Source organism: Nematostella vectensis, chromosome 8 (assembly GCF_932526225.1).
Source record: "Nematostella vectensis chromosome 8, jaNemVect1.1, whole genome shotgun sequence".
Taxonomy (NCBI): domain Eukaryota; kingdom Metazoa; phylum Cnidaria; class Anthozoa; order Actiniaria; family Edwardsiidae; genus Nematostella; species Nematostella vectensis.
Window position 1 is genome coordinate 12,404,451 of NC_064041.1, and position 27,500 is coordinate 12,431,950.

A 27,500-nucleotide genomic window follows, 5' to 3' on the forward strand; every position below is an offset into this window, starting at 1 on the left:
GATACATGTTGGCCTCCTCGCTGTTTCCACAGGTGGGAGGACAGTGAGGGGCGGAGGGGGTATTGATGTTTCTCCAGCCACCGTGCTTACAATTAAGTGGACAGTGGTGGAAAAGAGGGGGGTAGCCAGATCGCCATGCGCACAATTAAGTGGACAGCGATAGGCAAGGGAAGGAGAAGTAATGCGATGGGGCCCGGGGCGAGTTGCCCTGGGTTGCCCGGTTTTATTGTGTGCTATACGAGGACAGAGAGGGCCTCGCCCCGCCAGCAGCAGAGGACATCATTGATGCCCCAGCGGCTATACGCGGCAAGAGGTCCGAGGACGGCCGCGTCCCTCTCTATCCTCTCTCTGATCTTATATTTAGCTACACTGACTATTTCTGCTTGTCTCTTCTCGAATAGAGAAGTGTTCCTTGCAGTCCACAGACACCATAGTATGAGTTTAAAGATGTACACCACTAAGTTAGTTTTGCTCTTGTCACCCTTAGCTGTGGATAGTCCAAGAGTAAGGATGACATTGTTAACATTACGGGTTAGGGGAGTAGCGTTAATCCGCTCAGCTATAGGAAATGCCCAGTCCCAAACCCGCGTCGCAAAGTCGCAAGATAAAAACACGTGCTTTAATGTCTCGGTCCTGCCACAGCGGTGGCATTTCGGCGAAAACGTGCAGTGCATGTGGCTGGTGAGGAAACTCGCTGTGCGAACCACGCGGTGGCGGATCTTCCACAGCAGGTCGCTCTCCCAATTCGTGCTCAGCCCGCCGTATGTGTTCCGCCAGACTGAGAACCAGGGAATCCCTGGCAGTCGCAGTCTGTCTTCCCACGTCTGTTGAGCTTTGCTTGGATTAGGGAGGAGTGCTACAAACTCCGAGTAGATGTTTTTAACCTTCAGCGCTCGGAGGGGAGCGGAAGCTAGCCAAGGCTTGATCTCCGCCATGGCCTGGAGGAGATCGTCATAGACCCTGGGTCGTTTTCCAGGCGCCGCGACCGGGGCGGAATTGCCTTTCAGCCAATTCCACTCCTTACGGATACCGAGCTTGCGGCTAGTCCAATAGCGCGCTAGGTTTGCCCATGGAGCGTTATTGTCAGGGTTAGCCACTTGTGCAATCCATTTCAGCTGCAGGGATTTCACCTTTGACTGAATGTGGATGGCCGCCAGGCCTCCCTTTTCTCGCGGTTGCACGCACTTTTCTCTGCTAACCTGGGGGGTCTTACCAGACCAGACAAAATCCCAGACAAGTTTGTTCACCTTTGTGGCTACAGGAGGGGGCATTCTTAGCACACTGGCTGTGTACCAGAGTTTGCTCATCCCGAGTACATTGGTTATTAGAACTTTGCCCTTCAGGGATAGAGTCCGGCTGCGCCACAAGGTGAGGGTTTTTTCGAGTTTTTCTACGCGAGGTGCCCAGTTAAACTCGGTCAGGTCTCCAAACCCGTGCCAGATTCCAAGGATATGGAGCTTGTCTCTCTGCCACTTAATATCCACCGGAGTCTGGTCAGATCCTCGAGAGGAACCGATCCAGAGACCTTCGGATTTCGTGGCATTGAGCTTTGCTCCGGAAGCGCGTTCGTATGTACCAATTAGCGCGAAAGCCCTGCGTATAGAGTAAGAGTCTCGCAGCAGGAGGGTCGTGTCGTCGGCGTACTGAGTTGTTTTAACCGTCGCTTTTGACTGGGGAAGATGAAGACCAGTGACCTGAGGGTCTTTCCTGATCGCGTTCCCCAGAACCTCTGCACAAAGGCAGTAGAGCATGGGGCTAAGGGGGCAACCTTGGCGGACGCCGCGCTGTAGGGGGAAGAAGCTCGTGAGCCAGCCGTTATTACATACCGAGGCTTTACTGCCGTTGTACAGAGTCTTAATCCAGCGCCTAAAAACAGGCCCGAAATTCATTTTCTCGAGAACGCGATCGAGAAAATATCTGTCCACTCTATCAAAAGCTTTTTCCTGATCAAGTGCAATGAGGGCACCGGGAAGTCGTTTAGTTTCGGCATAGTCGAGAATATCCCTGATTAGGAAGTTGTTCTCGAAGATGCTTCGTCCCGGCACCCCGCATGTCTGATCAGGAGAAAGAACTGACGCGAGTACGGGTTTCAGCCTGTTTGCCAGTGCTTTTGCGCCAATCTTGTAATCTACGTTAAGTAGTGAGATTGGGCGCCAGTTCTTGAGGAGAAGCCTATCTCCCTTTTTAAAGAGCAACGAGAGTATGCTCCGCGTCTGGGATTCAGAGAGGTGGGTATGATCGTATCCACTATTTAAAGTATCCACCAGATCACACCCTACTAAATCCCAGAAGCGGAGATAGAACTCGGCTGGGAGACCGTCGTCTCCGGGGGTCTTGTTCCTCTTCATCTGGGTGAGGGCCTCACGGCAATCAGCCTCAGATAAAGGGGATTCAAGTGAAGACCTCTCCTCCTCGGAAAGGCGAGCGTCCAGCCTAGAGAGCAAGGAATCCTGAGCCTCAGGGTCTGTTGTTTCAGCGGTGTAAAGCGTGGTGTAAAACTCGCGCACCGCAGCCAAGATGTCTGAGGTGTTTGAGGCTGTACGGCCGCTGGAGGTGTGAAGCTCGGTGATGCTGTGTTTGGTGCGATTGTTGCTCTCTAGGCCGAAGAAATACCGGGTGGGTTTTTCCCCTTCCTCAAGCCATTGTGCTCTAGAGCGGACTTTAACCCCTTCTAGCACGCGGGTCTGTGCGTCTTCTAGCTCCTGCTTTATAGCACGGAGGCGAGAGACGTCAGCACCGCGCGTGTTTAGGCGTTGGTATTCCCTCTCTAGGGCGGCAATGTGGTGTCGCTTTTCTTTGGAAAGACGCACCGACGCGGCTATCGCAAGACGCTTTAGGTGAAATTTTCCCAAATCCCACCAGACCCGGCGGTCTGGGAACTGGGGTCGTTTCTGCTGCCACGAGGGCCAGAAGGCGCGAACGCTTTTGCGAAAGTCCTCGTTCTGCAGGACCGAGACATTAAATTTCCATACACCTCGCCCTGCTGGCTCGATGTCGGGGATTGTGAGGCGCGCATGTACGGCTGCGTGGTCTGAGAAAGGGAATGGCCTGACGGTACAAGACCCCCCCTGCATGAAAGGTTCCGGGGCGTAGATACGATCGATCCGTGTTCCTACCCTGCGATCAGGCGTGATGTAAGTTACTGCCGTACCCGATGGTGAGTACGATCGATAGAGGTCTAAGACCCGGAACCGTTCAAGGAAGGTATGTAAAGCAGGGTATCCTAATGTACCGCTAAGCGCGCTACCCCCCCATTTATCTAGGGCTAAGTTACTTACACAATTAAAATCGCCTCCGATGATGGCGGGTACCCCCGGGTGAGAGAGCCGCCAAAGATTTCCGTAAAAGGCGACTCTCTCTGCCGGGAGATTCGGAGCATAAAGGTTGTTCAAAGAGAAGTGAGTTTTGTTAACCTCAATGAGGACGCTGAGGAACCTGCCCTCAGTATCCCGTTTGAGGCTCACAAACTTGAAATTAAAGGACGGCTTAAACAGCACTCCGACGCCACGCGCGTGAGGAGACCCACAGCTCCAATAAGCCGGTCCCCCCCACTCCTTTTCCCAATGCTGCTCTTCCGTGGCAGTTGAAATGTGGGTCTCCTGCACGAACGCAACATCGCAGTTCATGCTGCGAAGCGCACTAAAAACTTTTTCACGTTTAGGCGCCTCGTGGATGCCATTGACGTTAATCGTGCAAACCGAGAACGCCATTGTGAAACAAATATAGGTTAACATAACCATGAGGTTAAGATTAATGATGCACATCTTTACCCTCGTAGAGGTGTTGGAAATGTTGGCGGTAGAGCTTGTCAAACAGCTGTTTAGCACGCTGCTCCCCCTTCATGTTCTCCCATCGGGTGCGGAGTTCGCTCTGTGCTGCGTGTCCAGCGAGTCGCAGCTTTTGGTGCGTGTAATCACCGTGCTTGTGCTGGAGAAAGAGGGCGAGTGCGTCCAGTCGGGAGCTTGAGTCCACTCCAGCGATTCTGCGGGCGTCTGATTTGAGATCTTTAACGAAAGCCCGCTCGTTTTCAGCTCGACTTCCAGCTCGACTTTCCTTTCGCGGGGGAGAGTCCGTTAAGTGAAGACCGGGTGGTCTTTTCTCTCCGGTCTTCGGGGAGGGTTCCTCGGTGCCGGTCTTTGGGGAGGACTCTGTTGGTATAAGGGAATCCGCGGAGATTGTGTGCTCTTGCGCTGTTGCGGGGGCAGCTGCCTCGTCCTGGTCCTTTTCGCTGTCAGAGGCCGTCTCTGTCGGTAGCGGCAGATCCGGCGATAGTGGTGGGAGTGTCTCCTCCTCCTGCGCGCACTGCATGCGCTCCTGTTCGGTGGTGAGTTCTTCTCGACGACGGCGATGAGGGCGTCGGCGCGGTTTGGTGCATTCTTTCACACCGTGGCCTATCTCTGAGCATCTTAGGCAACTCTGAGGTTGCCCAGTATATTTGAAGCTCAGAGAGGCTCCGTTTGTTGTTAGGCGGGCTGGCAGGTCACGGAGTAACTTGTCGTACAGGACAAGGCGGCATCCATTTTCGAAAGCAGCCAGGTCGGGCTCTTTGTGATGAAGCCGCGAAATAGAGTGTAGGTCTCCGTATCTGGTCATCAAGTCGCGGAAGGTGTCATCCGGGAACTCAACAGGCACAAATACGGAGACTGCCGTTCTGCGCACGGAGACTGGGGCGAGTTGGTAGTGGCGGCCGCCGACGTCGAGGCCTCGAGAGGCAGCGAGAACAGCTGACTGCTCGGTTTTGAAGGTGACCTCTAGGCCAGAGACCACCTGGGCGGTGCCGACAATGTCGGCGCTTTCTGTCCCCAGGAAGGCGCGCAGGACCTCCGCCGCAGAGACTGGTGTGCTGTCGTATCGCAGACGTACTGTCCGCAGGGCTGCGAAAGACCGAAAGACGGTTGGTTTTCGCTGTTGTAAAGCGGCCTCCCTGTAAGACATAGTCTTTCCAGTGGGCGTGGCTTTGGGCGTGTCCGTGGGCGTGTCCGTGGGCGTGTCCATGTCGTTTTCTGTTGGAGGAACCATTTTGGTGGGCGTGGTCAGGGCGTGTTCTAGAGGCGTTCCCAAGCTGTGGGCGCGGTCCTGCTAAGCCCTGGTGCTAGCAGGTTTCTCTAGATCAAGCGTTATACCGTGGAAATTCCCAGAGAACGAAACACGTGTTTACGTGATTACGTAATCCGGGTTTTCCCACGCCGAGGGCGCTTATACGAGAAGACCCTCGTCTATTCTTATCTAACCTTCAAACCCGAGGCTTACACTCGTCTTCGGTCGATAAGAACAGATACTACACTTGATCTTAGCCAAAAGGCCGAGAAGCGATGCAGAATATGGCTCGGACTACATGGAGCGTTTATCATTCTAGGCCTCCGCCATGTGGGTGACGGACTCGGTTTTAGGCCCTTCTGCCTCCTAAGATCACATGTGATGATCAGTCATGAACGTAGTGCTATCACGTACGAGCAGTATTCGCTTGATACACCGTCTTTGCGAGTGCAATGAGACATTTTTACCGCGCTAGTGCGTGCGTACGTTCTCACCGCACCGCTATAAAAGTCTAAAATATCACCGAGATCTTTCGTCTACGGCCATACCATCGAGAAAACACCGGTTCTCGTCCGATCACCGAAGTTAAGCTCGATTGGGCGCGGTTAGTACTTGGATGGGTGACCGCCTGGGAATACCGCGTGCTGTAGGCATTTCTTTTTCATTTTTTTCTAAACTATAAAGAAAAAGTTAGTGCAGGTTGATCATTGTCTAAGCTAAAGATATGCCTCAGTTGTATGCATTCTCAACTCGATCTATAGACAATTCAGGCATACTCAGCGACCGTATTGTAATCAAAATCGCGGTCGTAAACGTTCGCAAACGTTCAGCAGATTCAAGTAGAGTCATAATATTACAAGCGATCAGATCAGTGGATTGTGAAAGCCTGTAAGAGCGTTAGTACTCGCATAGGAAATGTCTCTCAATGCAGTAAAATACTATGAGAGAAAGTGCGCAGTATTATCGCATTGGTCGCGCGTTTACACCGCGAGTGAACACGAACATTACTCAGCTCACATCTCATACAAGCTGAGATGCCATTCATAGCGTAAAGCTTGTCCAAATAAATGCTTTTCGAGATCATGTTTTCACTCACTAGAATAAAGCGCGAAGGTTGCAAAGCAGCGCGCGTATTCCACTGTTCTATTTTAGTGACGAAACAGTCGCACTGAACTTTCATCGCCGGTTAGCAACAACTGATCAAAACACAGCTCACCTTCGCTCGTTTCATCGCAAAAACACCGCTAGAATTCAGACCAAACACGACTAAAGCCTCTGCCCACCATGACGGTAATGTGAGAGCAACTTGTTCGCTATTAGAAGTTAAAATTTTTACAATAGTTGACTGATTACAAGCGGTGTGAAGTCCGTGCTTCACGAGTCGCTCGTTGTGATTGTGTTGTGATTACACTTGATTCGTATTGTTCGGGGACTAGCGCGAACGCAGGTCCCCACTACCAGAAATTATACGCTCGAGTTACCCACATTTGGGGTAATCGCAGGGGTCAACCCAATCGAAGTGCAATGAGAGGGCCTCACCCTGAGAGGACCGCCTTGGTGATCACGGTAAACCTCCCGCGTCAGGTAAGTATGAGTTTATTTGGCGTCCCTGTACACCGACTGTCCCCGGCTGATTTCATCCTCCATGTGGGAACGGTGCATCGCGGTGATTATGACCCGTCGTCTTAATGACGATCCTGTCTCTTATTGATCCCTCCCGCTATAGCTCGCATGAACAGCACGTAAATGATGCTCGAGGTGTTGCTTGAATGTGTCTTCCCGAAAGGGAAGGGGGCCGTACTCGGAGGTAGTGCAATACCGAGACAACCCGTGGCTGGGACGCAGCAAGCCGCTTATTCCACAGCCAGTTTCCAAAAATCAGTTTAATATATGAGCTACTCAATGAGCAGCGTATCAGATATTAAGCTGATAAGAACAGATACTTTTTTGTATTTGAATAGTTTATTTACAATAAATCAAATCTATTATACAATCTTTAAATCCAGTTGAGGACTATATCTAATCTTGATTACAATGGTTGTTTTGACAATATCGATAATGTGTAGTTTTAGAGAAGAGAGGGATCCCGGGAGAAATCCGCCTCTCCGGCTCTTGCACGACAGAGGCGTTAATCCCCCCGGAAGCCTCGCTCCTCCCATTGTTCACGCGGTTTATTTCACCGCTTATGGCATTATATATTTGGAGTTGTACATTGGATACATGTTGGCCTCCTCGCTGTTTCCACAGGTGGGAGGACAGTGAGGGGCGGAGGGGGTATTGATGTTTCTCCAGCCACCGTGCTTACAATTAAGTGGACAGTGGTGGAAAAGAGGGGGGTAGCCAGATCGCCATGCGCACAATTAAGTGGACAGCGATAGGCAAGGGAAGGAGAAGTAATGCGATGGGGCCCGGGGCGAGTTGCCCTGGGTTGCCCGGTTTTATTGTGTGCTATACGAGGACAGAGAGGGCCTCGCCCCGCCAGCAGCAGAGGACATCATTGATGCCCCAGCGGCTATACGCGGCAAGAGGTCCGAGGACGGCCGCGTCCCTCTCTATCCTCTCTCTGATCTTATATTTAGCTACACTGACTATTTCTGCTTGTCTCTTCTCGAATAGAGAAGTGTTCCTTGCAGTCCACAGACACCATAGTATGAGTTTAAAGATGTACACCACTAAGTTAGTTTTGCTCTTGTCACCCTTAGCTGTGGATAGTCCAAGAGTAAGGATGACAGTGTTAACATTACGGGTTAGGGGAGTAGCGTTAATCCGCTCAGCTATAGGAAATGCCCAGTCCCAAACCCGCGTCGCAAAGTCGCAAGATAAAAACACGTGCTTTAATGTCTCGGTCCTGCCACAGCGGTGGCATTTCGGCGAAAACGTGCAGTGCATGTGGCTGGTGAGGAAACTCGCTGTGCGAACCACGCGGTGGCGGATCTTCCACAGCAGGTCGCTCTCCCAATTCGTGCTCAGCCCGCCGTATGTGTTCCGCCAGACTGAGAACCAGGGAATCCCTGGCAGTCGCAGTCTGTCTTCCCACGTCTGTTGAGCTTTGCTTGGATTAGGGAGGAGTGCTACAAACTCCGAGTAGATGTTTTTAACCTTCAGCGCTCGGAGGGGAGCGGAAGCTAGCCAAGGCTTGATCTCCGCCATGGCCTGGAGGAGATCGTCATAGACCCTGGGTCGTTTTCCAGGCGCCGCGACCGGGGCGGAATTGCCTTTCAGCCAATTCCACTCCTTACGGATACCGAGCTTGCGGCTAGTCCAATAGCGCGCTAGGTTTGCCCATGGAGCGTTATTGTCAGGGTTAGCCACTTGTGCAATCCATTTCAGCTGCAGGGATTTCACCTTTGACTGAATGTGGATGGCCGCCAGGCCTCCCTTTTCTCGCGGTTGCACGCACTTTTCTCTGCTAACCTGGGGGGTCTTACCAGACCAGACAAAATCCCAGACAAGTTTGTTCACCTTTGTGGCTACAGGAGGGGGCATTCTTAGCACACTGGCTGTGTACCAGAGTTTGCTCATCCCGAGTACATTGGTTATTAGAACTTTGCCCTTCAGGGATAGAGTCCGGCTGCGCCACAAGGTGAGGGTTTTTTCGAGTTTTTCTACGCGAGGTGCCCAGTTAAACTCGGTCAGGTCTCCAAACCCGTGCCAGATTCCAAGGATATGGAGCTTGTCTCTCTGCCACTTAATATCCACCGGAGTCTGGTCAGATCCTCGAGAGGAACCGATCCAGAGACCTTCGGATTTCGTGGCATTGAGCTTTGCTCCGGAAGCGCGTTCGTATGTACCAATTAGCGCGAAAGCCCTGCGTATAGAGTAAGAGTCTCGCAGCAGGAGGGTCGTGTCGTCGGCGTACTGAGTTGTTTTAACCGTCGCTTTTGACTGGGGAAGATGAAGACCAGTGACCTGAGGGTCTTTCCTGATCGCGTTCCCCAGAACCTCTGCACAAAGGCAGTAGAGCATGGGGCTAAGGGGGCAACCTTGGCGGACGCCGCGCTGTAGGGGGAAGAAGCTCGTGAGCCAGCCGTTATTACATACCGAGGCTTTACTGCCGTTGTACAGAGTCTTAATCCAGCGCCTAAAAACAGGCCCGAAATTCATTTTCTCGAGAACGCGATCGAGAAAATATCTGTCCACTCTATCAAAAGCTTTTTCCTGATCAAGTGCAATGAGGGCACCGGGAAGTCGTTTAGTTTCGGCATAGTCGAGAATATCCCTGATTAGGAAGTTGTTCTCGAAGATGCTTCGTCCCGGCACCCCGCATGTCTGATCAGGAGAAAGAACTGACGCGAGTACGGGTTTCAGCCTGTTTGCCAGTGCTTTTGCGCCAATCTTGTAATCTACGTTAAGTAGTGAGATTGGGCGCCAGTTCTTGAGGAGAAGCCTATCTCCCTTTTTAAAGAGCAACGAGAGTATGCTCCGCGTCTGGGATTCAGAGAGGTGGGTATGATCGTATCCACTATTTAAAGTATCCACCAGATCACACCCTACTAAATCCCAGAAGCGGAGATAGAACTCGGCTGGGAGACCGTCGTCTCCGGGGGTCTTGTTCCTCTTCATCTGGGTGAGGGCCTCACGGCAATCAGCCTCAGATAAAGGGGATTCAAGTGAAGACCTCTCCTCCTCGGAAAGGCGAGCGTCCAGCCTAGAGAGCAAGGAATCCTGAGCCTCAGGGTCTGTTGTTTCAGCGGTGTAAAGCGTGGTGTAAAACTCGCGCACCGCAGCCAAGATGTCTGAGGTGTTTGAGGCTGTACGGCCGCTGGAGGTGTGAAGCTCGGTGATGCTGTGTTTGGTGCGATTGTTGCTCTCTAGGCCGAAGAAATACCGGGTGGGTTTTTCCCCTTCCTCAAGCCATTGTGCTCTAGAGCGGACTTTAACCCCTTCTAGCACGCGGGTCTGTGCGTCTTCTAGCTCCTGCTTTATAGCACGGAGGCGAGAGACGTCAGCACCGCGCGTGTTTAGGCGTTGGTATTCCCTCTCTAGGGCGGCAATGTGGTGTCGCTTTTCTTTGGAAAGACGCACCGACGCGGCTATCGCAAGACGCTTTAGGTGAAATTTTCCCAAATCCCACCAGACCCGGCGGTCTGGGAACTGGGGTCGTTTCTGCTGCCACGAGGGCCAGAAGGCGCGAACGCTTTTGCGAAAGTCCTCGTTCTGCAGGACCGAGACATTAAATTTCCATACACCTCGCCCTGCTGGCTCGATGTCGGGGATTGTGAGGCGCGCATGTACGGCTGCGTGGTCTGAGAAAGGGAATGGCCTGACGGTACAAGACCCCCCCTGCATGAAAGGTTCCGGGGCGTAGATACGATCGATCCGTGTTCCTACCCTGCGATCAGGCGTGATGTAAGTTACTGCCGTACCCGATGGTGAGTACGATCGATAGAGGTCTAAGACCCGGAACCGTTCAAGGAAGGTATGTAAAGCAGGGTATCCTAATGTACCGCTAAGCGCGCTACCCCCCCATTTATCTAGGGCTAAGTTACTTACACAATTAAAATCGCCTCCGATGATGGCGGGTACCCCCGGGTGAGAGAGCCGCCAAAGATTTCCGTAAAAGGCGACTCTCTCTGCCGGGAGATTCGGAGCATAAAGGTTGTTCAAAGAGAAGTGAGTTTTGTTAACCTCAATGAGGACGCTGAGGAACCTGCCCTCAGTATCCCGTTTGAGGCTCACAAACTTGAAATTAAAGGACGGCTTAAACAGCACTCCGACGCCACGCGCGTGAGGAGACCCACAGCTCCAATAAGCCGGTCCCCCCCACTCCTTTTCCCAATGCTGCTCTTCCGTGGCAGTTGAAATGTGGGTCTCCTGCACGAACGCAACATCGCAGTTCATGCTGCGAAGCGCACTAAAAACTTTTTCACGTTTAGGCGCCTCGTGGATGCCATTGACGTTAATCGTGCAAACCGAGAACGCCATTGTGAAACAAATATAGGTTAACATAACCATGAGGTTAAGATTAATGATGCACATCTTTACCCTCGTAGAGGTATTGGAAATGTTGGCGGTAGAGCTTGTCAAACAGCTGTTTAGCACGCTGCTCCCCCTTCATGTTCTCCCATCGGGTGCGGAGTTCGCTCTGTGCTGCGTGTCCAGCGAGTCGCAGCTTTTGGTGCGTGTAATCACCGTGCTTGTGCTGGAGAAAGAGGGCGAGTGCGTCCAGTCGGGAGCTTGAGTCCACTCCAGCGATTCTGCGGGCGTCTGATTTGAGATCTTTAACGAAAGCCCGCTCGTTTTCAGCTCGACTTCCAGCTCGACTTTCCTTTCGCGGGGGAGAGTCCGTTAAGTGAAGACCGGGTGGTCTTTTCTCTCCGGTCTTCGGGGAGGGTTCCTCGGTGCCGGTCTTTGGGGAGGACTCTGTTGGTATAAGGGAATCCGCGGAGATTGTGTGCTCTTGCGCTGTTGCGGGGGCAGCTGCCTCGTCCTGGTCCTTTTCGCGGTCAGAGGCCGTCTCTGTCGGTAGCGGCAGATCCGGCGATAGTGGTGGGAGTGTCTCCTCCTCCTGCGCGCACTGCATGCGCTCCTGTTCGGTGGTGAGTTCTTCTCGACGACGGCGATGAGGGCGTCGGCGCGGTTTGGTGCATTCTTTCACACCGTGGCCTATCTCTGAGCATCTTAGGCAACTCTGAGGTTGCCCAGTATATTTGAAGCTCAGAGAGGCTCCGTTTGTTGTTAGGCGGGCTGGCAGGTCACGGAGTAACTTGTCGTACAGGACAAGGCGGCATCCATTTTCGAAAGCAGCCAGGTCGGGCTCTTTGTGATGAAGCCGCGAAATAGAGTGTAGGTCTCCGTATCTGGTCATCAAGTCGCGGAAGGTGTCATCCGGGAACTCAACAGGCACAAATACGGAGACTGCCGTTCTGCGCACGGAGACTGGGGCGAGTTGGTAGTGGCGGCCGCCGACGTCGAGGCCTCGAGAGGCAGCGAGAACAGCTGACTGCTCGGTTTTGAAGGTGACCTCTAGGCCAGAGACCACCTGGGCGGTGCCGACAATGTCGGCGGTTTCTGTCCCCAGGAAGGCGCGCAGGACCTCCGCCGCAGAGACTGGTGTGCTGTCGTATCGCAGACATACTGTCCGCAGGGCTGCGAAAGACCGAAAGACGGTTGGTTTTCGCTGTTGTAAAGCGGCCTCCCTGTAAGACATAGTCTTTCCAGTGGGCGTGGCTTTGGGCGTGTCCGTGGGCGTGTCCGTGGGCGTGTCCATGTCGTTTTCCGTTGGAGGAACCATTTTGGTGGGCGTGGTCAGGGCGTGGTCAGGACGTGTTCTAGAGGCGTTCCCAAGCTGTGGGCGCGGTCCTGCTAAGCCCTGGTGCTAGCAGGTTTCTCTAGATCAAGCGTTATACCGTGGAAATTCCCAGAGAACGAAACACGTGTTTACGTGATTACGTAATCCGGGTTTTCCCACGCCGAGGGCGCTTATACGAGAAGACCCTCGTCTATTCTTATCTAACCTTCAAACCCGAGGCTTACACTCGTCTTCGGTCGATAAGAACAGATACTACACTTGATCTTAGCCAAAAGGCCGAGAAGCGATGCAGAATATGGCTCGGACTACATGGAGCGTTTATCATTCTAGGCCTCCGCCATGTGGGTGACGGACTCGGTTTTAGGCCCTTCTGCCTCCTAAGATCACATGTGATGATCAGTCATGAACGTAGTGCTATCACGTACGAGCAGTATTCGCTTGATACACCGTCTTTGCGAGTGCAATGAGACATTTTTACCGCGCTAGTGCGTGCGTACGTTCTCACCGCACCGCTATAAAAGTCTAAAATATCACCGAGATCTTTCGTCTACGGCCATACCATCGAGAAAACACCGGTTCTCGTCCGATCACCGAAGTTAAGCTCGATTGGGCGCGGTTAGTACTTGGATGGGTGACCGCCTGGGAATACCGCGTGCTGTAGGCATTTCTTTTTCATTTTTTTCTAAACTATAAAGAAAAAGTTAGTGCAGGTTGATCATTGTCTAAGCTAAAGAAATGCCTCAGTTGTATGCGTTCTCAACTCGATCTATAGACAATTCAGGCATACTCAGCGACCGTATTGTAATCAAAATCGCGGTCGTAAACGTTCGCAAACGTTCAGCAGATTCAAGTAGAGTCATAATATTACAAGCGATCAGATCAGTGGATTGTGAAAGCCTGTAAGAGCGTTAGTACTCGCATAGGAAATGTCTCTCAATGCAGTAAAATACTATGAGAGAAAGTGCGCAGTATTATCGCATTGGTCGCGCGTTTACACCGCGAGTGAACACGAACATTACTCAGCTCACATCTCATACAAGCTGAGATGCCATTCATAGCGTAAAGCTTGTCCAAATAAATGCTTTTCGAGATCATGTTTTCACTCACTAGAATAAAGCGCGAAGGTTGCAAAGCAGCGCGCGTATTCCACTGTTCTATTTTAGTGACGAAACAGTCGCACTGAACTTTCATCGCCGGTTAGCAACAACTGATCAAAACACAGCTCACCTTCGCTCGTTTCATCGCAAAAACACCGCTAGAATGCAGACCAAACACGACTAAAGCCTCTGCCCACCATGACGGTAATGTGAGAGCAACTTGTTCGCTATTAGAAGTTAAAATTTTTACAATAGTTGACTGATTACAAGCGGTGTGAAGTCCGTGCTTCACGAGTCGCTCGTTGTGATTGTGTTGTGATTACACTTGATTCGTATTGTTCGGGGACTAGCGCGAACGCAGGTCCCCACTACCAGAAATTATACGCTCGAGTTACCCACATTTGGGGTAATCGCAGGGGTCAACCCAATCGAAGTGCAATGAGAGGGCCTCACCCTGAGAGGACCGCCTTGGTGATCACGGTAAACCTCCCGCGTCAGGTAAGTATGAGTTTATTTGGCGTCCCTGTACACCGACTGTCCCCGGCTGATTTCATCCTCCATGTGGGAACGGTGCATCGCGGTGATTATGACCCGTCGTCTTAATGACGATCCTGTCTCTTATTGATCCCTCCCGCTATAGCTCGCATGAACAGCACGTAAATGATGCTCGAGGTGTTGCTTAAATGTGTCTTCCCGAAAGGGAAGGGGGCCGTACTCGGAGGTAGTGCAATACCGAGACAACCCGTGGCTGGGACGCAGCAAGCCGCTTATTCCACAGCCAGTTTCCAAAAATCAGTTTAATATATGAGCTACTCAATGAGCAGCGTATCAGATATTAAGCTGATAAGAACAGATACTACACTTGATCTTAGCCAAAAGGCCGAGAAGCGATGCAGAATATGGCTCGGACTACATGGAGCGTTTATCATTCTAGGCCTCCGCCATGTGGGTGACGGACTCGGTTTTAGGCCCTTCTGCCTCCTAAGATCACATGTGATGATCAGTCATGAACGTAGTGCTATCACGTACGAGCAGTATTCGCTTGATACACCGTCTTTGCGAGTGCAATGAGACATTTTTACCGCGCTAGTGCGTGCGTACGTTCTCACCGCACCGCTATAAAAGTCTAAAATATCACCGAGATCTTTCGTCTACGGCCATACCATCGAGAAAACACCGGTTCTCGTCCGATCACCGAAGTTAAGCTCGATTGGGCGCGGTTAGTACTTGGATGGGTGACCGCCTGGGAATACCGCGTGCTGTAGGCATTTCTTTTTCATTTTTTTCTAAACTATAAAGAAAAAGTTAGTGCAGGTTGATCATTGTCTAAGCTAAAGAAATGCCTCAGTTGTATGCGTTCTCAACTCGATCTATAGACAATTCAGGCATACTCAGCGACCGTATTGTAATCAAAATCGCGGTCGTAAACGTTCGCAAACGTTCAGCAGATTCAAGTAGAGTCATAATATTACAAGCGATCAGATCAGTGGATTGTGAAAGCCTGTAAGAGCGTTAGTACTCGCATAGGAAATGTCTCTCAATGCAGTAAAATACTATGAGAGAAAGTGCGCAGTATTATCGCATTGGTCGCGCGTTTACACCGCGAGTGAACACGAACATTACTCAGCTCACATCTCATACAAGCTGAGATGCCATTCATAGCGTAAAGCTTGTCCAAATAAATGCTTTTCGAGATCATGTTTTCACTCACTAGAATAAAGCGCGAAGGTTGCAAAGCAGCGCGCGTATTCCACTGTTCTATTTTAGTGACGAAACAGTCGCACTGAACTTTCATCGCCGGTTAGCAACAACTGATCAAAACACAGCTCACCTTCGCTCGTTTCATCGCAAAAACACCGCTAGAATGCAGACCAAACACGACTAAAGCCTCTGCCCACCATGACGGTAATGTGAGAGCAACTTGTTCGCTATTAGAAGTTAAAATTTTTACAATAGTTGACTGATTACAAGCGGTGTGAAGTCCGTGCTTCACGAGTCGCTCGTTGTGATTGTGTTGTGATTACACTTGATTCGTATTGTTCGGGGACTAGCGCGAACGCAGGTCCCCACTACCAGAAATTATACGCTCGAGTTACCCACATTTGGGGTAATCGCAGGGGTCAACCCAATCGAAGTGCAATGAGAGGGCCTCACCCTGAGAGGACCGCCTTGGTGATCACGGTAAACCTCCCGCGTCAGGTAAGTATGAGTTTATTTGGCGTCCCTGTACACCGACTGTCCCCGGCTGATTTCATCCTCCATGTGGGAACGGTGCATCGCGGTGATTATGACCCGTCGTCTTAATGACGATCCTGTCTCTTATTGATCCCTCCCGCTATAGCTCGCATGAACAGCACGTAAATGATGCTCGAGGTGTTGCTTAAATGTGTCTTCCCGAAAGGGAAGGGGGCCGTACTCGGAGGTAGTGCAATACCGAGACAACCCGTGGCTGGGACGCAGCAAGCCGCTTATTCCACAGCCAGTTTCCAAAAATCAGTTTAATATATGAGCTACTCAATGAGCAGCGTATCAGATATTAAGCTGATAAGAACAGATACTACACTTGATCTTAGCCAAAAGGCCGAGAAGCGATGCAGAATATGGCTCGGACTACATGGAGCGTTTATCATTCTAGGCCTCCGCCATGTGGGTGACGGACTCGGTTTTAGGCCCTTCTGCCTCCTAAGATCACATGTGATGATCAGTCATGAACGTAGTGCTATCACGTAAGAGCAGTATTCGCTTGATACACCGTCTTTGCGAGTGCAATGAGACATTTTTACCGCGCTAGTGCGTGCGTACGTTCTCACCGCACCGCTATAAAAGTCTAAAATATCACCGAGATCTTTCGTCTACGGCCATACCATCGAGAAAACACCGGTTCTCGTCCGATCACCGAAGTTAAGCTCGATTGGGCGCGGTTAGTACTTGGATGGGTGACCGCCTGGGAATACCGCGTGCTGTAGGCATTTCTTTTTCATTTTTTTCTAAACTATAAAGAAAAAGTTAGTGCAGGTTGATCATTGTCTAAGCTAAAGAAATGCCTCAGTTGTATGCGTTCTCAACTCGATCTATAGACAATTCAGGCATACTCAGCGACCGTATTGTAATCAAAATCGCGGTCGTAAACGTTCGCAAACGTTCAGCAGATTCAAGTAGAGTCATAATATTACAAGCGATCAGATCAGTGGATTGTGAAAGCCTGTAAGAGCGTTAGTACTCGCATAGGAAATGTCTCTCAATGCAGTAAAATACTATGAGAGAAAGTGCGCAGTATTATCGCATTGGTCGCGCGTTTACACCGCGAGTGAACACGAACATTACTCAGCTCACATCTCATACAAGCTGAGATGCCATTCATAGCGTAAAGCTTGTCCAAATAAATGCTTTTCGAGATCATGTTTTCACTCACTAGAATAAAGCGCGAAGGTTGCAAAGCAGCGCGCGTATTCCACTGTTCTATTTTAGTGACGAAACAGTCGCACTGAACTTTCATCGCCGGTTAGCAACAACTGATCAAAACACAGCTCACCTTCGCTCGTTTCATCGCAAAAACACCGCTAGAATGCAGACCAAACACGACTAAAGCCTCTGCCCACCATGACGGTAATGTGAGAGCAACTTGTTCGCTATTAGAAGTTAAAATTTTTACAATAGTTGACTGATTACAAGCGGTGTGAAGTCCGTGCTTCACGAGTCGCTCGTTGTGATTGTGTTGTGATTACACTTGATTCGTATTGTTCGGGGACTAGCGCGAACGCAGGTCCCCACTACCAGAAATTATACGCTCGAGTTACCCACATTTGGGGTAATCGCAGGGGTCAACCCAATCGAAGTGCAATGAGAGGGCCTCACCCTGAGAGGACCGCCTTGGTGATCACGGTAAACCTCCCGCGTCAGGTAAGTATGAGTTTATTTGGCGTCCCTGTACACCGACTGTCCCCGGCTGATTTCATCCTCCATGTGGGAACGGTGCATCGCGGTGATTATGACCCGTCGTCTTAATGACGATCCTGTCTCTTATTGATCCCTCCCGCTATAGCTCGCATGAACAGCACGTAAATGATGCTCGAGGTGTTGCTTAAATGTGTCTTCCCGAAAGGGAAGGGGGCCGTACTCGGAGGTAGTGCAATACCGAGACAACCCGTGGCTGGGACGCAGCAAGCCGCTTATTCCACAGCCAGTTTCCAAAAATCAGTTTAATATATGAGCTACTCAATGAGCAGCGTATCAGATATTAAGCTGATAAGAACAGATACTACACTTGATCTTAGCCAAAAGGCCGAGAAGCGATGCAGAATATGGCTCGGACTACATGGAGCGTTTATCATTCTAGGCCTCCGCCATGTGGGTGACGGACTCGGTTTTAGGCCCTTCTGCCTCCTAAGATCACATGTGATGATCAGTCATGAACGTAGTGCTATCACGTAAGAGCAGTATTCGCTTGATACACCGTCTTTGCGAGTGCAATGAGACATTTTTACCGCGCTAGTGCGTGCGTACGTTCTCACCGCACCGCTATAAAAGTCTAAAATATCACCGAGATCTTTCGTCTACGGCCATACCATCGAGAAAACACCGGTTCTCGTCCGATCACCGAAGTTAAGCTCGATTGGGCGCGGTTAGTACTTGGATGGGTGACCGCCTGGGAATACCGCGTGCTGTAGGCATTTCTTTTTCATTTTTTTCTAAACTATAAAGAAAAAGTTAGTGCAGGTTGATCATTGTCTAAGCTAAAGAAATGCCTCAGTTGTATGCGTTCTCAACTCGATCTATAGACAATTCAGGCATACTCAGCGACCGTATTGTAATCAAAATCGCGGTCGTAAACGTTCGCAAACGTTCAGCAGATTCAAGTAGAGTCATAATATTACAAGCGATCAGATCAGTGGATTGTGAAAGCCTGTAAGAGCGTTAGTACTCGCATAGGAAATGTCTCTCAATGCAGTAAAATACTATGAGAGAAAGTGCGCAGTATTATCGCATTGGTCGCGCGTTTACACCGCGAGTGAACACGAACATTACTCAGCTCACATCTCATACAAGCTGAGATGCCATTCATAGCGTAAAGCTTGTCCAAATAAATGCTTTTCGAGATCATGTTTTCACTCACTAGAATAAAGCGCGAAGGTTGCAAAGCAGCGCGCGTATTCCACTGTTCTATTTTAGTGACGAAACAGTCGCACTGAACTTTCATCGCCGGTTAGCAACAACTGATCAAAACACAGCTCACCTTCGCTCGTTTCATCGCAAAAACACCGCTAGAATGCAGACCAAACACGACTAAAGCCTTTGCCCACCATGACGGTAATGTGAGAGCAACTTGTTCGCTATTAGAAGTTAAAATTTTTACAATAGTTGACTGATTACAAGCGGTGTGAAGTCCGTGCTTCACGAGTCGCTCGTTGTGATTGTGTTGTGATTACACTTGATTCGTATTGTTCGGGGACTAGCGCGAACGCAGGTCCCCACTACCAGAAATTATACGCTCGAGTTACCCACATTTGGGGTAATCGCAGGGGTCAACCCAATCGAAGTGCAATGAGAGGGCCTCACCCTGAGAGGACCGCCTTGGTGATCACGGTAAACCTCCCGCGTCAGGTAAGTATGAGTTTATTTGGCGTCCCTGTACACCGACTGTCCCCGGCTGATTTCATCCTCCATGTGGGAACGGTGCATCGCGGTGATTATGACCCGTCGTCTTAATGACGATCCTGTCTCTTATTGATCCCTCCCGCTATAGCTCGCATGAACAGCACGTAAATGATGCTCGAGGTGTTGCTTAAATGTGTCTTCCCGAAAGGGAAGGGGGCCGTACTCGGAGGTAGTGCAATACCGAGACAACCCGTGGCTGGGACGCAGCAAGCCGCTTATTCCACAGCCAGTTTCCAAAAATCAGTTTAATATATGAGCTACTCAATGAGCAGCGTATCAGATATTAAACTGATAAGAACAGATACTTTTTTTTTTTGTATTTGAATAGTTTATTTACAATAAATCAAATCTATTATACAATCTTTAAATCCAGTTGAGGACTATATCTAATCTTGATTACAATGGTTTGTTTTGACAATATCGATAATGTGTAGTTTTAGAGGAGAGAGGGATCCCGGGAGAAATCCGCCTCTCCGGCCCTTGCACGACAGAGGCGTTAATCCCCCCGGAAGCCTCGCTCCTCCCATTGTTCACGCGGTTTATTTCACCGCTTATGGCATTATATATTTGGAGTTGTACATTGGATACATGTTGGCCTCCTCGCTGTTTCCACAGGTGGGAGGACAGTGAGGGGCGGAGGGGGTATTGGTGTTTCTCCAGCCACCGTGCTTACAATTAAGTGGACAGTGGTGGAAAAGAGGGGGGTAGCCAGATCGCCATGCGCACAATTAAGTGGACAGCGATAGGCAAGGGAAGGAGAAGTAATGCGATGGGGCCCGGGGCGAGTTGCCCTGGGTTGCCCGGTTTTATTGTGTGCTATACGAGGACAGAGAGGGCCTCGCCCCGCCAGCAGCAGAGGACATCATTGATGCCCCAGCGGCTATACGCGGCAAGAGGTCCGAGGACGGCCGCGTCCCTCTCTATCCTCTCTCTGATCTTATATTTAGCTACACTGACTATTTCTGCTTGTCTCTTCTCGAATAGAGAAGTGTTCCTTGCAGTCCACAGACACCATAGTATGAGTTTAAAGATGTACACCACTAAGTTAGTTTTGCTCTTGTCACCCTTAGCTGTGGATAGTCCAAGAGTAAGGATGACAGTGTTAACATTACGGGTTAGGGGAGTAGCGTTAATCCGCTCAGCTATAGGAAATGCCCAGTCCCAAACCCGCGTCGCAAAGTCGCAAGATAAAAACACGTGCTTTAATGTCTCGGTCCTGCCACAGCGGTGGCATTTCGGCGAAAACGTGCAGTGCATGTGGCTGGTGAGGAAACTCGCTGTGCGAACCACGCGGTGGCGGATCTTCCACAAGATAAGAACAGATACTACACTTGATCTTAGCCAAAAGGCCGAGAAGCGATGCAGAATATGGCTCGGACTACATGGAGCGTTTATCATTCTAGGCCTCCGCCATGTGGGTGACGGACTCGGTTTTAGGCCCTTCTGCCTCCTAAGATCACATGTGATGATCAGTCATGAACGTAGTGCTATCACGTACGAGCAGTATTCGCTTGATACACCGTCTTTGCGAGTGCAATGAGACATTTTTACCGCGCTAGTGCGTGCGTACGTTCTCACCGCACCGCTATAAAAGTCTAAAATATCACCGAGATCTTTCGTCTACGGCCATACCATCGAGAAAACACCGGTTCTCGTCCGATCACCGAAGTTAAGCTCGATTGGGCGCGGTTAGTACTTGGATGGGTGACCGCCTGGGAATACCGCGTGCTGTAGGCATTTCTTTTTCATTTTTTTCTAAACTATAAAGAAAAAGTTAGTGCAGGTTGATCATTGTCTAAGCTAAAGAAATGCCTCAGTTGTATGCGTTCTCAACTCGATCTATAGACAATTCAGGCATACTCAGCGACCGTATTGTAATCAAAATCGCGGTCGTAAACGTTCGCAAACGTTCAGCAGATTCAAGTAGAGTCATAATATTACAAGCGATCAGATCAGTGGATTGTGAAAGCCTGTAAGAGCGTTAGTACTCGCATAGGAAATGTCTCTCAATGCAGTAAAATACTATGAGAGAAAGTGCGCAGTATTATCGCATTGGTCGCGCGTTTACACCGCGAGTGAACACGAACATTACTCAGCTCACATCTCATACAAGCTGAGATGCCATTCATAGCGTAAAGCTTGTCCAAATAAATGCTTTTCGAGATCATGTTTTCACTCACTAGAATAAAGCGCGAAGGTTGCAAAGCAGCGCGCGTATTCCACTGTTCTATTTTAGTGACGAAACAGTCGCACTGAACTTTCATCGCCGGTTAGCAACAACTGATCAAAACACAGCTCACCTTCGCTCGTTTCATCGCAAAAACACCGCTAGAATGCAGACCAAACACGACTAAAGCCTCTGCCCACCATGACGGTAATGTGAGAGCAACTTGTTCGCTATTAGAAGTTAAAATTTTTACAATAGTTGACTGATTACAAGCGGTGTGAAGTCCGTGCTTCACGAGTCGCTCGTTGTGATTGTGTTGTGATTACACTTGATTCGTATTGTTCGGGGACTAGCGCGAACGCAGGTCCCCACTACCAGAAATTATACGCTCGAGTTACCCACATTTGGGGTAATCGCAGGGGTCAACCCAATCGAAGTGCAATGAGAGGGCCTCACCCTGAGAGGACCGCCTTGGTGATCACGGTAAACCTCCCGCGTCAGGTAAGTATGAGTTTATTTGGCGTCCCTGTACACCGACTGTCCCCGGCTGATTTCATCCTCCATGTGGGAACGGTGCATCGCGGTGATTATGACCCGTCGTCTTAATGACGATCCTGTCTCTTATTGATCCCTCCCGCTATAGCTCGCATGAACAGCACGTAAATGATGCTCGAGGTGTTGCTTAAATGTGTCTTCCCGAAAGGGAAGGGGGCCGTACTCGGAGGTAGTGCAATACCGAGACAACCCGTGGCTGGGACGCAGCAAGCCGCTTATTCCACAGCCAGTTTCCAAAAATCAGTTTAATATATGAGCTACTCAATGAGCAGCGTATCAGATATTAAGCTGATAAGAACAGATACTACACTTGATCTTAGCCAAAAGGCCGAGAAGCGATGCAGAATATGGCTCGGACTACATGGAGCGTTTATCATTCTAGGCCTCCGCCATGTGGGTGACGGACTCGGTTTTAGGCCCTTCTGCCTCCTAAGATCACATGTGATGATCAGTCATGAACGTAGTGCTATCACGTAAGAGCAGTATTCGCTTGATACACCGTCTTTGCGAGTGCAATGAGACATTTTTACCGCGCTAGTGCGTGCGTACGTTCTCACCGCACCGCTATAAAAGTCTAAAATATCACCGAGATCTTTCGTCTACGGCCATACCATCGAGAAAACACCGGTTCTCGTCCGATCACCGAAGTTAAGCTCGATTGGGCGCGGTTAGTACTTGGATGGGTGACCGCCTGGGAATACCGCGTGCTGTAGGCATTTCTTTTTCATTTTTTTCTAAACTATAAAGAAAAAGTTAGTGCAGGTTGATCATTGTCTAAGCTAAAGAAATGCCTCAGTTGTATGCGTTCTCAACTCGATCTATAGACAATTCAGGCATACTCAGCGACCGTATTGTAATCAAAATCGCGGTCGTAAACGTTCGCAAACGTTCAGCAGATTCAAGTAGAGTCATAATATTACAAGCGATCAGATCAGTGGATTGTGAAAGCCTGTAAGAGCGTTAGTACTCGCATAGGAAATGTCTCTCAATGCAGTAAAATACTATGAGAGAAAGTGCGCAGTATTATCGCATTGGTCGCGCGTTTACACCGCGAGTGAACACGAACATTACTCAGCTCACATCTCATACAAGCTGAGATGCCATTCATAGCGTAAAGCTTGTCCAAATAAATGCTTTTCGAGATCATGTTTTCACTCACTAGAATAAAGCGCGAAGGTTGCAAAGCAGCGCGCGTATTCCACTGTTCTATTTTAGTGACGAAACAGTCGCACTGAACTTTCATCGCCGGTTAGCAACAACTGATCAAAACACAGCTCACCTTCGCTCGTTTCATCGCAAAAACACCGCTAGAATGCAGACCAAACACGACTAAAGCCTTTGCCCACCATGACGGTAATGTGAGAGCAACTTGTTCGCTATTAGAAGTTAAAATTTTTACAATAGTTGACTGATTACAAGCGGTGTGAAGTCCGTGCTTCACGAGTCGCTCGTTGTGATTGTGTTGTGATTACACTTGATTCGTATTGTTCGGGGACTAGCGCGAACGCAGGTCCCCACTACCAGAAATTATACGCTCGAGTTACCCACATTTGGGGTAATCGCAGGGGTCAACCCAATCGAAGTGCAATGAGAGGGCCTCACCCTGAGAGGACCGCCTTGGTGATCACGGTAAACCTCCCGCGTCAGGTAAGTATGAGTTTATTTGGCGTCCCTGTACACCGACTGTCCCCGGCTGATTTCATCCTCCATGTGGGAACGGTGCATCGCGGTGATTATGACCCGTCGTCTTAATGACGATCCTGTCTCTTATTGATCCCTCCCGCTATAGCTCGCATGAACAGCACGTAAATGATGCTCGAGGTGTTGCTTAAATGTGTCTTCCCGAAAGGGAAGGGGGCCGTACTCGGAGGTAGTGCAATACCGAGACAACCCGTGGCTGGGACGCAGCAAGCCGCTTATTCCACAGCCAGTTTCCAAAAATCAGTTTAATATATGAGCTACTCAATGAGCAGCGTATCAGATATTAAACTGATAAGAACAGATACTTTTTTTTTTTGTATTTGAATAGTTTATTTACAATAAATCAAATCTATTATACAATCTTTAAATCCAGTTGAGGACTATATCTAATCTTGATTACAATGGTTTGTTTTGACAATATCGATAATGTGTAGTTTTAGAGGAGAGAGGGATCCCGGGAGAAATCCGCCTCTCCGGCCCTTGCACGACAGAGGCGTTAATCCCCCCGGAAGCCTCGCTCCTCCCATTGTTCACGCGGTTTATTTCACCGCTTATGGCATTATATATTTGGAGTTGTACATTGGATACATGTTGGCCTCCTCGCTGTTTCCACAGGTGGGAGGACAGTGAGGGGCGGAGGGGGTATTGGTGTTTCTCCAGCCACCGTGCTTACAATTAAGTGGACAGTGGTGGAAAAGAGGGGGGTAGCCAGATCGCCATGCGCACAATTAAGTGGACAGCGATAGGCAAGGGAAGGAGAAGTAATGCGATGGGGCCCGGGGCGAGTTGCCCTGGGTTGCCCGGTTTTATTGTGTGCTATACGAGGACAGAGAGGGCCTCGCCCCGCCAGCAGCAGAGGACATCATTGATGCCCCAGCGGCTATACGCGGCAAGAGGTCCGAGGACGGCCGCGTCCCTCTCTATCCTCTCTCTGATCTTATATTTAGCTACACTGACTATTTCTGCTTGTCTCTTCTCGAATAGAGAAGTGTTCCTTGCAGTCCACAGACACCATAGTATGAGTTTAAAGATGTACACCACTAAGTTAGTTTTGCTCTTGTCACCCTTAGCTGTGGATAGTCCAAGAGTAAGGATGACAGTGTTAACATTACGGGTTAGGGGAGTAGCGTTAATCCGCTCAGCTATAGGAAATGCCCAGTCCCAAACCCGCGTCGCAAAGTCGCAAGATAAAAACACGTGCTTTAATGTCTCGGTCCTGCCACAGCGGTGGCATTTCGGCGAAAACGTGCAGTGCATGTGGCTGGTGAGGAAACTCGCTGTGCGAACCACGCGGTGGCGGATCTTCCACAAGATAAGAACAGATACTACACTTGATCTTAGCCAAAAGGCCGAGAAGCGATGCAGAATATGGCTCGGACTACATGGAGCGTTTATCATTCTAGGCCTCCGCCATGTGGGTGACGGACTCGGTTTTAGGCCCTTCTGCCTCCTAAGATCACATGTGATGATCAGTCATGAACGTAGTGCTATCACGTACGAGCAGTATTCGCTTGATACACCGTCTTTGCGAGTGCAATGAGACATTTTTACCGCGCTAGTGCGTGCGTACGTTCTCACCGCACCGCTATAAAAGTCTAAAATATCACCGAGATCTTTCGTCTACGGCCATACCATCGAGAAAACACCGGTTCTCGTCCGATCACCGAAGTTAAGCTCGATTGGGCGCGGTTAGTACTTGGATGGGTGACCGCCTGGGAATACCGCGTGCTGTAGGCATTTCTTTTTCATTTTTTTCTAAACTATAAAGAAAAAGTTAGTGCAGGTTGATCATTGTCTAAGCTAAAGAAATGCCTCAGTTGTATGCGTTCTCAACTCGATCTATAGACAATTCAGGCATACTCAGCGACCGTATTGTAATCAAAATCGCGGTCGTAAACGTTCGCAAACGTTCAGCAGATTCAAGTAGAGTCATAATATTACAAGCGATCAGATCAGTGGATTGTGAAAGCCTGTAAGAGCGTTAGTACTCGCATAGGAAATGTCTCTCAATGCAGTAAAATACTATGAGAGAAAGTGCGCAGTATTATCGCATTGGTCGCGCGTTTACACCGCGAGTGAACACGAACATTACTCAGCTCACATCTCATACAAGCTGAGATGCCATTCATAGCGTAAAGCTTGTCCAAATAAATGCTTTTCGAGATCATGTTTTCACTCACTAGAATAAAGCGCGAAGGTTGCAAAGCAGCGCGCGTATTCCACTGTTCTATTTTAGTGACGAAACAGTCGCACTGAACTTTCATCGCCGGTTAGCAACAACTGATCAAAACACAGCTCACCTTCGCTCGTTTCATCGCAAAAACACCGCTAGAATGCAGACCAAACACGACTAAAGCCTCTGCCCACCATGACGGTAATGTGAGAGCAACTTGTTCGCTATTAGAAGTTAAAATTTTTACAATAGTTGACTGATTACAAGCGGTGTGAAGTCCGTGCTTCACGAGTCGCTCGTTGTGATTGTGTTGTGATTACACTTGATTCGTATTGTTCGGGGACTAGCGCGAACGCAGGTCCCCACTACCAGAAATTATACGCTCGAGTTACCCACATTTGGGGTAATCGCAGGGGTCAACCCAATCGAAGTGCAATGAGAGGGCCTCACCCTGAGAGGACCGCCTTGGTGATCACGGTAAACCTCCCGCGTCAGGTAAGTATGAGTTTATTTGGCGTCCCTGTACACCGACTGTCCCCGGCTGATTTCATCCTCCATGTGGGAACGGTGCATCGCGGTGATTATGACCCGTCGTCTTAATGACGATCCTGTCTCTTATTGATCCCTCCCGCTATAGCTCGCATGAACAGCACGTAAATGATGCTCGAGGTGTTGCTTAAATGTGTCTTCCCGAAAGGGAAGGGGGCCGTACTCGGAGGTAGTGCAATACCGAGACAACCCGTGGCTGGGACGCAGCAAGCCGCTTATTCCACAGCCAGTTTCCAAAAATCAGTTTAATATATGAGCTACTCAATGAGCAGCGTATCAGATATTAAGCTGATAAGAACAGATACTACACTTGATCTTAGCCAAAAGGCCGAGAAGCGATGCAGAATATGGCTCGGACTACATGGAGCGTTTATCATTCTAGGCCTCCGCCATGTGGGTGACGGACTCGGTTTTAGGCCCTTCTGCCTCCTAAGATCACATGTGATGATCAGTCATGAACGTAGTGCTATCACGTACGAGCAGTATTCGCTTGATACACCGTCTTTGCGAGTGCAATGAGACATTTTTACCGCGCTAGTGCGTGCGTACGTTCTCACCGCACCGCTATAAAAGTCTAAAATATCACCGAGATCTTTCGTCTACGGCCATACCATCGAGAAAACACCGGTTCTCGTCCGATCACCGAAGTTAAGCTCGATTGGGCGCGGTTAGTACTTGGATGGGTGACCGCCTGGGAATACCGCGTGCTGTAGGCATTTCTTTTTCATTTTTTTCTAAACTATAAAGAAAAAGTTAGTGCAGGTTGATCATTGTCTAAGCTAAAGAAATGCCTCAGTTGTATGCGTTCTCAACTCGATCTATAGACAATTCAGGCATACTCAGCGACCGTATTGTAATCAAAATCGCGGTCGTAAACGTTCGCAAACGTTCAGCAGATTCAAGTAGAGTCATAATATTACAAGCGATCAGATCAGTGGATTGTGAAAGCCTGTAAGAGCGTTAGTACTCGCATAGGAAATGTCTCTCAATGCAGTAAAATACTATGAGAGAAAGTGCGCAGTATTATCGCATTGGTCGCGCGTTTACACCGCGAGTGAACACGAACATTACTCAGCTCACATCTCATACAAGCTGAGATGCCATTCATAGCGTAAAGCTTGTCCAAATAAATGCTTTTCGAGATCATGTTTTCACTCACTAGAATAAAGCGCGAAGGTTGCAAAGCAGCGCGCGTATTCCACTGTTCTATTTTAGTGACGAAACAGTCGCACTGAACTTTCATCGCCGGTTAGCAACAACTGATCAAAACACAGCTCACCTTCGCTCGTTTCATCGCAAAAACACCGCTAGAAT

At 49.6% G+C, this 27,500-nt stretch overlaps 1 protein-coding gene, 25 non-coding genes and 4 pseudogenes across 26 annotated transcripts in view; 9 read left to right on the plus strand and 21 right to left on the minus strand.

Annotated features, from left to right (window-relative positions):
• The window catches only part of LOC125570278, a 5,567-nt gene extending 272 nt beyond the window's left edge, over positions 1–5,295 (minus strand). Inside the window, exons 1-2 of the mRNA XM_048731763.1 lie at positions 3,771–5,295; positions 1–487 (exon numbers count right to left, since the gene is read on the minus strand). The exon at positions 1–487 is cut by the window's left edge and continues 272 nt beyond it. Of these exons, the coding sequence (XP_048587720.1) occupies positions 234–487; positions 3,771–5,019 (1,503 nt within the window). The 5' untranslated portion in view covers positions 5,020–5,295 and the 3' untranslated portion in view covers positions 1–233. The remainder of the gene's footprint in view (positions 488–3,770) is intronic.
• LOC125570820 lies at positions 5,120–5,314 on the minus strand. Its single transcript, XR_007313132.1, has one exon. It is a non-coding gene; the product is annotated as a U2 spliceosomal RNA (small nuclear RNA).
• A 257-nt stretch (positions 5,315–5,571) lies between these two features.
• On the plus strand, positions 5,572–5,690 carry LOC125571034. The gene has a single exon (XR_007313345.1). It is a non-coding gene; the product is annotated as a 5S ribosomal RNA (ribosomal RNA).
• A 773-nt stretch (positions 5,691–6,463) lies between these two features.
• LOC125570432 lies at positions 6,464–6,629 on the minus strand. Its single transcript, XR_007312759.1, has one exon. It is a non-coding gene; the product is annotated as a U1 spliceosomal RNA (small nuclear RNA).
• A 193-nt stretch (positions 6,630–6,822) lies between these two features.
• LOC125570797 lies at positions 6,823–7,014 on the minus strand. Its single transcript, XR_007313113.1, has one exon. It is a non-coding gene; the product is annotated as a U2 spliceosomal RNA (small nuclear RNA).
• Positions 7,015–12,382: 5,368 nt separating this feature from the next.
• Positions 12,383–12,577, minus strand: LOC125570821. The gene has a single exon (XR_007313133.1). It is a non-coding gene; the product is annotated as a U2 spliceosomal RNA (small nuclear RNA).
• A 257-nt stretch (positions 12,578–12,834) lies between these two features.
• On the plus strand, positions 12,835–12,953 carry LOC125571035. The gene has a single exon (XR_007313346.1). It is a non-coding gene; the product is annotated as a 5S ribosomal RNA (ribosomal RNA).
• A 773-nt stretch (positions 12,954–13,726) lies between these two features.
• On the minus strand, positions 13,727–13,892 carry LOC125570433. Its single transcript, XR_007312760.1, has one exon. It is a non-coding gene; the product is annotated as a U1 spliceosomal RNA (small nuclear RNA).
• Positions 13,893–14,085: 193 nt separating this feature from the next.
• On the minus strand, positions 14,086–14,278 carry LOC125570757. Its single transcript, XR_007313082.1, has one exon. It is a non-coding gene; the product is annotated as a U2 spliceosomal RNA (small nuclear RNA).
• Positions 14,279–14,535: 257 nt separating this feature from the next.
• LOC125571036 lies at positions 14,536–14,654 on the plus strand. Its single transcript, XR_007313347.1, has one exon. It is a non-coding gene; the product is annotated as a 5S ribosomal RNA (ribosomal RNA).
• A 773-nt stretch (positions 14,655–15,427) lies between these two features.
• Positions 15,428–15,593, minus strand: LOC125570434. Its single transcript, XR_007312761.1, has one exon. It is a non-coding gene; the product is annotated as a U1 spliceosomal RNA (small nuclear RNA).
• A 193-nt stretch (positions 15,594–15,786) lies between these two features.
• Positions 15,787–15,979, minus strand: LOC125570758. The gene has a single exon (XR_007313083.1). It is a non-coding gene; the product is annotated as a U2 spliceosomal RNA (small nuclear RNA).
• Positions 15,980–16,236: 257 nt separating this feature from the next.
• On the plus strand, positions 16,237–16,355 carry LOC125571037. Its single transcript, XR_007313348.1, has one exon. It is a non-coding gene; the product is annotated as a 5S ribosomal RNA (ribosomal RNA).
• A 773-nt stretch (positions 16,356–17,128) lies between these two features.
• On the minus strand, positions 17,129–17,294 carry LOC125570435. Its single transcript, XR_007312762.1, has one exon. It is a non-coding gene; the product is annotated as a U1 spliceosomal RNA (small nuclear RNA).
• Positions 17,295–17,487: 193 nt separating this feature from the next.
• On the minus strand, positions 17,488–17,680 carry LOC125570759. Its single transcript, XR_007313084.1, has one exon. It is a non-coding gene; the product is annotated as a U2 spliceosomal RNA (small nuclear RNA).
• A 257-nt stretch (positions 17,681–17,937) lies between these two features.
• LOC125571038 lies at positions 17,938–18,056 on the plus strand. Its single transcript, XR_007313349.1, has one exon. It is a non-coding gene; the product is annotated as a 5S ribosomal RNA (ribosomal RNA).
• A 773-nt stretch (positions 18,057–18,829) lies between these two features.
• LOC125570437 lies at positions 18,830–18,995 on the minus strand. The gene has a single exon (XR_007312764.1). It is a non-coding gene; the product is annotated as a U1 spliceosomal RNA (small nuclear RNA).
• Positions 18,996–19,188: 193 nt separating this feature from the next.
• On the minus strand, positions 19,189–19,394 carry LOC125570791 (annotated as a pseudogene).
• An 888-nt stretch (positions 19,395–20,282) lies between these two features.
• On the minus strand, positions 20,283–20,402 carry LOC125570826 (annotated as a pseudogene).
• A 257-nt stretch (positions 20,403–20,659) lies between these two features.
• LOC125571039 lies at positions 20,660–20,778 on the plus strand. Its single transcript, XR_007313350.1, has one exon. It is a non-coding gene; the product is annotated as a 5S ribosomal RNA (ribosomal RNA).
• Positions 20,779–21,551: 773 nt separating this feature from the next.
• On the minus strand, positions 21,552–21,717 carry LOC125570438. The gene has a single exon (XR_007312765.1). It is a non-coding gene; the product is annotated as a U1 spliceosomal RNA (small nuclear RNA).
• Positions 21,718–21,910: 193 nt separating this feature from the next.
• LOC125570761 lies at positions 21,911–22,103 on the minus strand. The gene has a single exon (XR_007313086.1). It is a non-coding gene; the product is annotated as a U2 spliceosomal RNA (small nuclear RNA).
• Positions 22,104–22,360: 257 nt separating this feature from the next.
• LOC125571040 lies at positions 22,361–22,479 on the plus strand. Its single transcript, XR_007313351.1, has one exon. It is a non-coding gene; the product is annotated as a 5S ribosomal RNA (ribosomal RNA).
• Positions 22,480–23,252: 773 nt separating this feature from the next.
• Positions 23,253–23,418, minus strand: LOC125570439. Its single transcript, XR_007312766.1, has one exon. It is a non-coding gene; the product is annotated as a U1 spliceosomal RNA (small nuclear RNA).
• Positions 23,419–23,611: 193 nt separating this feature from the next.
• On the minus strand, positions 23,612–23,817 carry LOC125570792 (annotated as a pseudogene).
• Positions 23,818–24,705: 888 nt separating this feature from the next.
• Positions 24,706–24,825, minus strand: LOC125570827 (annotated as a pseudogene).
• A 257-nt stretch (positions 24,826–25,082) lies between these two features.
• On the plus strand, positions 25,083–25,201 carry LOC125571042. Its single transcript, XR_007313353.1, has one exon. It is a non-coding gene; the product is annotated as a 5S ribosomal RNA (ribosomal RNA).
• A 773-nt stretch (positions 25,202–25,974) lies between these two features.
• LOC125570440 lies at positions 25,975–26,140 on the minus strand. The gene has a single exon (XR_007312767.1). It is a non-coding gene; the product is annotated as a U1 spliceosomal RNA (small nuclear RNA).
• Positions 26,141–26,333: 193 nt separating this feature from the next.
• LOC125570762 lies at positions 26,334–26,526 on the minus strand. The gene has a single exon (XR_007313087.1). It is a non-coding gene; the product is annotated as a U2 spliceosomal RNA (small nuclear RNA).
• A 257-nt stretch (positions 26,527–26,783) lies between these two features.
• LOC125571043 lies at positions 26,784–26,902 on the plus strand. The gene has a single exon (XR_007313354.1). It is a non-coding gene; the product is annotated as a 5S ribosomal RNA (ribosomal RNA).
• The last annotated feature ends 598 nt before the right edge of the window (positions 26,903–27,500 follow it).